This window comes from Brassica oleracea, chromosome C2 (assembly GCF_000695525.1).
Source record: "Brassica oleracea var. oleracea cultivar TO1000 chromosome C2, BOL, whole genome shotgun sequence".
Lineage (NCBI taxonomy): Eukaryota > Viridiplantae > Streptophyta > Magnoliopsida > Brassicales > Brassicaceae > Brassica > Brassica oleracea.
The window spans coordinates 29,019,650-29,030,511 of record NC_027749.1 but is presented as its reverse complement, the minus strand read 5'-3'; the positions used below and the strand labels follow the sequence as shown (position 1 = coordinate 29,030,511).

The following is a 10,862-nucleotide window of genomic DNA, read 5'->3' as shown; positions in this document are numbered from 1 at the left end:
GATGCCTATCGCAATCAAAGAAACTTGCTTTGAGAGGACACATTCGTCAATCCCTAGAGGTACAGTTTGTGGGTCCGCCACTGATCCTATTATTTTTGATGTTGTGATCTCGCTATACATATTTTTTTCTTAACTCAAATATGTAATTTGTATGTAAAACTTAATTAAAAGGACACTAATTCTTTTAACCGACGTTTTTATTTTTTTAGAGGGAATTTTTTATTTTGACAAGAAAATCTAACGTTAAAATTGAGGAATTTGTAAGCTGTAACAATTAGAAAATTAAAAGAAATAAACAAACCCTAGAAAGTAACCAGAAAGAAATGCTCATCTGCTCTTTGTCTTTGTGTTTATGTTCCCGATGGTATTTAATTTCATTAAAGAGCAACAAAACAATGGAAGTAGGTTCCAATGTAACCCTTTTTACATATTATGGGGCCCAGTGAATCCCAGATCGTAAGCCTTCTGAAACGACGAGGACGACTCGTGATCATGAGATTCGGTAAGGTACGTTGACATAGGAAACGACACTCCACCTGCGTACTCTAGCAGATCACCAGGTGTCACGCTAACGTGCACTCCATGACCCGTGAGTCCAAGAAAGTCTCTGGTCAAATGGTCAGCATTCTGCCACGTGGACGTCAAACCGTCAACAACAAGCTGGTCGTACTCAGACGAAGACGAGGACGTCATCATAACTCGGTCAGCACCAAGAAGCTCGTTGACCCTCGTCAAAGGTCGGTGATGACCAACTGACCGAGTTTGTCCTCCGCCGCCGAAAGGACCGGAGCTGAGAGCGGTCGCTTTTTGGAGGAGAGCTGTCGCGGAAAGAGCTGCTGCGGTGGAGGGATGTGGTGCAGGGTTCACGTAAGGAGGTGGTGACGTGAAGAGCAAGGACGAAGAGGGAGACTTGTTGAGCATAAAGTGACGATCTTGGAAACTAGGGCTTAAGTTTATGAGATTGGTGGAAGGAATTGAGATGATTCTTGCACTTTCTTCTGCTAATGCATCACAGAAGGCTCTATGCGTTATGAAACTGTCTTTCCTGTTTATAAAAAAATATCCACCCAAAACAAATTAGATATGGAATATATATGAACGAGACTTGTATATGTATAATCGATGATGATGACGATGAAAGTGCAACAAGTGAAATAATTTAAGGTGGACCAAACAGAGTTGGAGAAGTTTCAAGATAAAAGCTTTCGAAGCATCAGTGTAATAATGGACCTATATGCAACATAGATATAACAAGTCAAATTATAGATTGATAAAAACAATTCAGGATTCTTTTTCAGCATCATGATGAATAAGAAGATTCACATGCAGGCTTTTTATTATCTCCTTTAGTAATGCAACACATAATACATATACAAAAAAAAACTAAAAAATTCATTTTCAATTGAACTATACTTATATACACACTCAGTAACTCTTAATTAACCGTGAAATTGATTTATGTCTATCTCAGTACATGAAGTCTGGTTACAAATAACATTTCTCTAAACTATTTTTCAATGTGTATATTTCATGTTTTCTTCTGTGTATAAGCGATAATGGTGAAATCTATATATAATGTCTTAATCCATGAATTATGCCACTGCATTTAATTTGCACTCAAAATATATTCCATGGACAGACGCTAGCAGTTTTGTCAAACATATAACCAAAAGGAGACAGTTGAAATTAGTCACAGGAAAGCATTAAATTGACATATGCAAAGACGACTACAATAGATTTCGAGAATATTTATATAGATTGACATATAACATGTGCTGCCATTTCTCTCTAAGTATAGAAAATAATCTAAATTTCTCACAGAAAACATCAGTAAGAATATCAAGAAATCAATATTAACAAGGAAGAAAGAAAGATCTTCATATAAGAACAGCATAAATAAATAAGAATTAAAATAAAAAGCGTACCTCGAAAAAAGAGTGCCACAGTCACATCTATACTCTCTTGTACCACAGACCTTAGTATGAGCTTTCCAGTCAGATTGAACAGCATAGAACTTTGAACACTTCTCACATTTCCATTTCTTCTCTCCATGTTTCCTGCAAAAGTGTTTCTTGATCCCCGTGAGATCACCAAGCGCCCTAGATGGGTGATGATGAACACAGTTTGTATCTGGGCACACATAGACTTTCTTCTTTTGTTGTTCTTTGGTGTTTTTCTGCTTCAGCTTCCATGGAAGATTGTGACCTCTCCTATGAAGCTGTAGATTCTGATCTCTTTGAAACCCTTTGTTGCATATCTCACAGACGAATCTGTTTGTTGCAAGAAGTGTCTTTGGTGATAATGCAACTACCTCTGCATCTGGATCTGCCACATAAACCAGTTTCACATGAGAAAAAGAAAACACAAAGTAAGTCTCCGTAAAGAGATTACTTTCAGAGAAACCCTAATTGTAAAACAAAAAACTTTTCACAAAACCCATATGAAAAAAATAAAGTTCCCAGATTCTACTTGTAATAAAATAACAAATATGAATAAAGTCATCATATTCTATTAGCTAACCTAGTAATTGAACACCCATATGAAAAAAAAAAATCAAATGAAATACAAAACATATGAAAAAGGTTCCAAGATTCTACCAAGAATCAATGCCCAGATGAAAAAAACTACCAGATTCAACATGTATTCAAAGCCCAATTGAAATGGTTAAAGCCATATATCATATTTGTATTACCAGGATTTCCAGGAACGCCTCTCCTTTTCTTAGTCTTCTGAGTCTCTGTGTGCGTACATAGACGACTAGAGATAACATTGTTCAAGCCATTAAAATCTTGGATGGCACTGACAGTATTACCAGAAGAAGCATTTGCTTCAGCAGACAAAGAGCTTGGTCTATAGGACCAGTTGCGAGATGAAAACATATCCATAGCTATATGAAGAAGAAAACTCCAACTAGAGAAAAAACAAAGGTGAAAGGAAACTATCCAAACTTTGGTTTCTTGTGATCTCTTAAAACAAGTACCTAAAGAGTAAGAAGTCTACACAGAAAGACAGCATTCTTTGGCTATATATGTAAGAAAAAAAATCATAATATTTAATTTCTTGGGTGTATATATATATACACACATTTGTATGTACATATTTCAAAAGAAAGATGTATGTACATATTTCAAAAGAAAGAGGACGACCATGGATTATTATTCTCCAAAGTCACTATCACTATAATGTACAATATACATATATGTGTGTGCTTACAATAAATGCTAAGACTGTTTAGATTCCATTTTTGTACTAGTTTTTCTAGGTGCAGATAAGTATAACAGAGGAGAGATAGTGTGTTTGAAAGTGAGACTTTGACTTAGTGTCAAATACTCTTAGGAGTTTTAAGTCTGAACCATATATTTTTCAAATATTATAGCCTGTTTAAAAAAAATTATGTTGTTTTGGAAACTCTACAGCATGTCAGTGAAGAGTGATGATTACAGGACCAGTTTATCAGCATTTACTTGAAATTGGCTACTAAAAAGAAGAGTAGACCACAGAAAGAAAAGAAAGCAAGATATCAATTGGTCCAAAATAATGAGAAATATTGTGAGATAAGACTTAGCAGGCCTAATTGCCTTAAATAGAAGTAATAATTACTTATATACCAAAAAAAAAAGAATGCTTTTTGTTTATTAGGAAAGTATAAACGAAACGCTTTTGTTGTATTTAATTTGTAAGAGAATCTAAACACGCAATTACTTAGCCAAAGAAAAAACATTGTTCTTATGAAGAAGAACTACACTTGATCATAGAAACATTGAGCAACACACTAAATATTACTTTTTATTCAGTCCAATATAGGAAAATATATTTTCTCTAAGAAGATAGGTAACTTTTGTATATATGAATTGAAAATTCAAGCTCAGTGGAGCACTGGATCTCAGCTTCTTTTACATATGCAATACATCGTGCCAGTGAGAAAAAATCGAATATGTTGATATTTTTCTCCAATAGTCTGTTTGAACTATCATCAGTAGTTAAGAAATCTAACTTTGTTCAAAGGTTGTCAATTAATAGTAGTTGCGTATTATAGATGTTCCAAGATTAGTTTATTTTCACTTCAAAAATTCGATTTATCACCGAGAATAAAAAAGTATACATGTTAAATGTACTATAACTTTTTGAATTATTCTTTAAAAAAACTTTGGGGATTTTAATTCCATCTTTTCATGTATAATACTATTTTTATCTTTACTTTTTTTTTACTTTATATTTGGTGTTTAATGTTTATTATGAATTTGAGTGATGTTATTTTCTACGAAGGTTGCTGGAACTTTATCTTATTTTTCCTCGTAGACAATTTCTCTCATATAATACCCAAATTTCTTGAAAAGGCAGACTGATTCGAGTGAAACTTATCATACGCTATGCAATAAATTAAAACAAGGAGTGAATGAAATATAAACTTATAGCTAGGAAAAAGGGAACAAGTGATTTAATTGCAAAAACTTAATTACATGCAAGATTCTTATTAAAAATAGTTTTAAAAAAGATTCTTATTATTATATAAGTTTGCTTTTCATTTTCAATTTTCCATATACATGCGTCTCTATCTAAAACAATCAAATAGCTTAAGATATTATCAGTTATCATATTTATTTCCAAATCAAACAATTTATATAAAAAACTTATTTCAAGTTTACGAATTATGGGTTAATTTTATCTATTTCTCAGCTTAAACTTCAAATTTGGAACAAAAAAATTCAACATCGTCCATTCATCATAGCCAAATTTTAGTTTAAATCACTCACCAAGATACAATTGTAGAGAAAGGAAACAACACTCACAAAAGATATACTACTAATTAAGCAACAAATGCTCTAAAATCATTTTGGCTTTGAATATCAAAATAGAATATTTTACTTTGTTGAATTTTTTCTGTGTCTTCCTATGTGTATGACTTTGTGTTATCTTCCTTTTTCAGTTTACCCTTTTTAGATTTTTAATCAATATTCTCATATTTTTTTGTTCATAATATTCTCATATATCCTTTGAAAAGTCTTCATGCCCAAAAACAAAAGACTTACACCACCAACAAGACATTTTCCACACTTACATGATACATCCACTCTTTAACTTTTTTTTTCTATAAAGAATATTTCAAACCAAAAGTCTCTTAAGTCTACTTTGCCCCTAGACGTATCTTATATTTCATAAGAGTCATTGTGATAACCCATGTCTATTTTAGTAAACCGATGGGTACCTTGTAAGATTTTCAATAGAATCCCTTCAGGTAGAAAACATGTGAACGATGACCATCATGAGACACGAGTATAACTAAACCCATGCACAACCGAATATTCTTATTTTTATTTTTTAAAGGCTTTTTGAATTGTGAAATTCTGTTATATGTGCTGCCTAGTGCCTATATGTATAGAGATGTCAAACGGGTTGATCCGTCCCGTCCCGAACTGCAGCGGATTCATCTCCTTGCATGTCATGGCGGGTCAGGTCCGCGCGGGCTGCGGTCTCCAAAAGGTCGTCCCAAGCCCGTACCGCCAATTGCACACTTCTTTGCGGGCTGTCCCGCGGGACGTAGGGTAATGCAGTGTATCCGATGGTTCTTGACAATGCAGGCCGCTTCAGAACGCTTCCTGATGCTGCATGCTGCTCCAAGACCCTCAGGCTGCTCCCCTACACATTCAATTTCACATAATAAATATACATGAAGCATCTACTATTCAAATTCTTCAAAATTTGTTATATATTGTTCATTTGATATAAGTTATTGAAGTCAATTTGTACCTGATGAGATGATTAGTATACAATTTCAGAGTAGTAACAACTCACAATCTGTTGCAGAGACTGAATCGAGTTAAGACAATCAGAGACAACACACATTCACATTAGGATACCAGAATTATTACATGGATTTAATCTTCTCTAAATATTGTAGCGAGTTCAACGGACACATTCACAATTTAAAAACAAATTAAACCAACTTAACCGAGACAAAGACATAACACACACGAACGACATCAACCTAAGCTAAACAACAAACATCACAAGCAATACAACTATATGAGAGACAAAACAAGTAAATAAAGAGGAGAAATGGAGGAGATAGAAGACGAATGGAAAGTTACTTCGCAAACTTCTTGTGATGGCTCCAAGAAGCTTCACCGGAGGAGATAGAAGGCGAATTGTAGACCGGAAGCATCATCGACCTTGAAACACGGTCACCGGAGCTCCTTCACACCGCATCGCCTTCTTATCGCGCACTCTCTTTCTCTCTCGTTTTTTTGGTGGAGGCACAAAAGGAAAATGGAAAATTAAGGTTTGCGGGACTCCAAAAAAACCGCAGGTCGTCTTTGGCCCATCCCGCTTTCAGCCCACCCCACACAAGAGCCTGCCCGCAAGTCCCGCATGTTGGGTAGACAAAACAGAGGACCGCTCTGTTGATAATATGGTATGCCTTATTGGTGAGGGATTTGTATTCCGTAAAGAAATGTTCATAGGTGGTGCAACAGCAGCTAACTTGGTTCGTATGAGGCTGGAGAAAAAAAAACAAAAGGAAAGTGAAGCTAAAGAGAAGCACGATAAAAGAAGCAGTTGCTAGTCAAGTTCTTCAAGGACTTGAATCTGCAAACTTAGCACATTTTCCTCCATAATTAAACTCCATGAACATGTACTATTTCTATCTGTTATTTGGTACTCTTTAAACAAAGTTTGCTTACGCATTTAACAAGATTATTTTAAGAAGAGGCTATTTCGGTGAACCTTTGTGGTAACTATTTTGTCTCTAACTATTTGGTAGACCTTTACAGAGTTTGTGTAAAGTATATCAGTATCGGTAAGCATCTTCATTACCCGCTAACTTAAGTTTTTAATGGTACTAATTTGTTTGACGATAAATAATTTATGTTTCTTAATCTTTTCTCACACACGATTTGTTATCTAACCCAATTTCCATTCACAAGTATCAGGAATAGGCAAAAGCCTTGCAATCTATTATTTTAGACTTATTCGTGGGTTCATCTCTAGGTTCACCAACCAATATGATTTCATTATTTCAAATTCGATATTTTTTATAAAAGGAAACAAAATATTGTCAAGTTATATTATGTTTTAAAAATAAAAAAGTAAAACGAAATAAATAAAAAAGTTACAAAAAAAATATTTTTAACGTCGTCAGGGAAAAACTAAACCCTAAATTCTAATCCCTAAACCCTAAATCCTAAAACCTTAACCCTTGGGTAAACTTTAAACCCTTGGCTAAATCCTAAACTCTAAATCGAAAACACTAATACACTAATACACTCAAGGGTTTAGGGTTTTAGTGTTTAGTGTTTTTGATTTAGAGTTTATGATTTATCCAAGGGTTTAGGGTGTAGGATTTAGGTTTTAGTTTAGGATTTCAGATTTAGGGTTTAGTTTAGAATTTTAGATTTAGGGTTTAGGGATTAGGATTTAGAGTTTTGTTTTTTCTGACAACGTTAAAACTTTTTTTTAATATTATTTTTTCTGTAACTACTATTTTTTTATCTTTTTATTTTAAAAACATAATATAACTTGACAATATTTTGTTTCTTTTTTTAAAAGATATCAAATTTGAAATAATGAACTCCTATTGGTTGGTGAATTTAGAGGTTCACTCTAGGGGATGAACCCAAGAATAGCTCAGTATTTTATATCTCTATGCGTTAATGTTAAAATTATACTTAACGGGTACATGATATCATAACAATATTATTTTGTATATATTTAATTGTGTTTCCCCCTTATATATCCTAATCACATTTCCATTCATAAGTATCACGATTTTGGTAACATACCTAGCAATAGGTTAGTTGGTATTTCTTTGTGTAAATGTTAACTTTTTATTTAACGGATACATATTAACTTAACTATTATTTTTGTCAATAACTTAACTATATTAGTTTTACAATGTGGTAGAAATACTTGAGTGGCATAAACGCGGCCAACAATATATATAGTTAAATGTATAAAGATAACCAGAATTGACCGTAGTCTAGTGGTTCGTGAGCATAATATTGTTGGAGAGGATGCGGTTTCTACCAAGTAGAGGAGGTGTTTTGTTTATTTTTACATTCTTCTTTAATGAATGTTAATTTACTCAAATACACACGTCTTCTTCCTTTCTCATGTCCCAAATTTTTTCTCTTCTTTTTCACGTCTTCTACTTGTTTTCAGTGACTTTTCTTAAATTTATATCAAGATATAGATTTAGAGAAAAAATTATGATTTTGAGTTCCCAATTTAGAAAAAAAAAACGATTTTTTTGGGATGAATCCTAGTTTTTGAACGAGTTGGGGCAAAACGCCACAGAGGTTGAGTTATGTTTCGTCGCAGATTAAACAGTCCTAGCCAGCACGTTTTGGAACAAGGTCCGGATCAAACATGTGGACGAGAATTAACCTACGGTCTAACCTACGGCTTTGCACAGAACCTTACCAAACCTACACAAAATCTTCTATAACTGTTGTGTCAATACCCTTGAGATTCTTGTGTCAGATATAGAGGGGCATTTTTGGTAATCCAACACCGAAAGGGCATTACATGGCTCAGTTATTTTACATCATAGCCAATCTGCTAATTTTGACCTCTGTTGGGTTTATATAGCAAATTTTCTCTTTATGTTATTATAAGTGTTATTTGAATGGTAACTATCAGGGAGACAAATGTATAATAGTACCTTATAAGTAAAAAAAATAGTAGCCAACTATTTGATTATTTGCTATTATAAGTGTTATCAAAAAGAATATTACATACTGAAATGTGTTGTTGAAGTGTTGGGGATCGTGATGGAGACAAATAAGGTTGAGGTTCTCTATTTCACGAGCTAGAAGAGTGTGTCCCTGACGAAACTCATGAAAAAAATCAGAGTGGCTGCATGAAATTAAGAGACGACGTAGTGAATCTTGAGACGTCACCTATGTTAACAATAATTCCAAAAGAGTTTGTTGGAGCCAATCTATCAAAACTTACCATAAATCTGTGATAATTGTTTTTTTTCTTTGACTTTGATTCTTCTTCTTCGTCTTTAACCCTCTTGCAGACGGGTTTTTCCCGGGAAAATGAAGGGTACTCGGCTTGTGAAATGATCTTCTCAAACGTGGTGTTGCGCACGAAGTCGACCTCTTCCAGATTTAAAAGCGTCAATTATGGACGCAATCCTCTTAGGTTTGTGAAATGGATTGACTCTTTTGCCAAGTGGTTCATCACCGGCTACAAACATCTGTTTTGGTAGTAGAATAAAATCCATACCGCCGGTGGTTAATTATCTGGTTTTGGTCAGAGGAGAGAAATATATTTTTTCTCTAGAAATGAAGAAGAACAAGTCGGAGAATGTGACTGTCTAGAAAAGACACTAATAATTATACACCGTAAATTTTGTTTTTTTTGTTTACCCTTCAGATATTTAATGAAAAGTTGTTACATTCAAAACATGGCGTGTAATAGGGATGTCTAGGTGCTAGCTTCTGACACTCTACGTACACTAGGTCAAAGAGTTAGCTTCAAGATCTACAGGGGTAAATTGGTATAAATTTAAGAGTACACGGTAAGATGGTAGTTGCTTAATTTCAGCATATTTTGTGTATATACGTCCTAATTTCTCTATTTAGAGAAATTTGCTACATAAACCCAACAGAGGTCAAAATTAGCAGGTACTATTATACATTTGTTGCCCTGATAGTTACCATTCAAATAACACTTATAATAACATAAACCTCTCAGAGAATCTATGTGTGTTAATAATAATTTTGCCAGTATGAAGTAGCAGTAGCGTTAAAGTGACTATGTTAAAGTAATAGTTCTTAAAGTGATTATTCTTTTAATTTACGATTGAGATATGAAGTAGACACTACCTAATAATCTTTTAATCTTGATAATTTCAGTTACCATATACCAATAGCTGTAAGCGTTCTATAGTACAGAATAATGTTTTATGTGGATGTTATCTTCGAATATAACGTCTAAGATTTTTAGTTGATGCCACATATGAACATGTAAAATTGTTAGTGACATATATTATTCGAATCCAATATCTTAAAGTCTAACAACTTTTTAGGGTAAATAAATTTTATTAGACGTCATGTCTTCAGACTCGGGAGGATTTACTTCTTTTGGACTGTTTCATCTCACAGGTGGATGTAGTAGTGTCTATAGAAAATGATGTAAGTGACACTCCTAAAGCGAATCTAATATGGGTTGGGATGATGATAGTGAGGACCAACGTGTTAATAACATGGTTCGCCTTATACATGATGGCCATGTCTTCAAGAAGGTGATGTTTGTAGGTTGTCTTACCGTCAATGATCTCGCAAGAACGATGAATAAGAACAAACATAATGAAAGTGATGCTAAGGAGAAAAAGGAAAGAGATGCCTGCCCTTAACCATTTGATGTGGATGTTCAAACGATACTCTTTAACATATAATGTAACATAAACATATGTCATTAGCATCTAAAATATATATGATACTAAAGCGCAATATATTTCCATAAAAATATTGCATGATAATTCATACACTACAAGAAAACAGCGACATACTGAGGGAAAAAATCGTCGGTATATCGTCGGAATAACGTTATTCCGACGACATACCGACAAAACAAGTCCTCGGAAATAACTCCTCGGAAATTCCATTTTCCTCGGAAAATTCATCCCTCGGAAATCCCTCGGAATTTTCCGACGGAATTCCGAAGAAACAAATTTCCGAGGAAACTCCAAGGACCACCAGTTCGTCGGAAATCTCCTCGGAATATACCGAGGGAGAACGTCCTCGGAATTTACCTCGGAAGTTCCGACGAAATGTTCCTCGGAATTTTCATCGGGAAATTCCGAGGAAATGAACCCTCGGAATATACCGAGGGACTAGTTCCTCGGAATTTTC

At 34.2% G+C, this 10,862-nt stretch overlaps 1 protein-coding gene across 1 annotated transcript; it reads right to left on the bottom strand.

Moving 5' to 3' along the window:
- Positions 1-271: 271 nt before the first annotated feature.
- On the bottom strand, positions 272-2,971 carry LOC106325995 (protein indeterminate-domain 12). The gene is made up of 3 exons (XM_013764039.1): positions 2,693-2,971; positions 1,926-2,325; positions 272-1,045 (listed from the first exon to the last, which is right to left on the bottom strand). Exons 1-3 carry the CDS (start codon positions 2,883-2,885, stop codon positions 424-426), a joined length of 1,215 nt encoding a protein of 404 aa, XP_013619493.1. The 5' UTR covers positions 2,886-2,971; the 3' UTR covers positions 272-423.
- Between the last annotated feature and the right edge of the window lie 7,891 nt (positions 2,972-10,862).

Excerpts from the sequence above, each read along its gene's own strand:
- LOC106325995 (XM_013764039.1), bottom strand. The coding sequence starts at position 2,885 with ATGGATATGTTTTCATCTCGCAACTGGTCCTATAGACCAAGCTCTTTG. Across the intron at positions 2,326-2,692 it reads AGGCGTTCCTGGAAATCCTG|ATCCAGATGCAGAGGTAGTT; the intron begins GTAATACAAATA and ends TTTATGTGGCAG. Across the intron at positions 1,046-1,925 it reads TGTGGCACTCTTTTTTCGAG|GAAAGACAGTTTCATAACGC; the intron begins GTACGCTTTTTA and ends TTTTATAAACAG.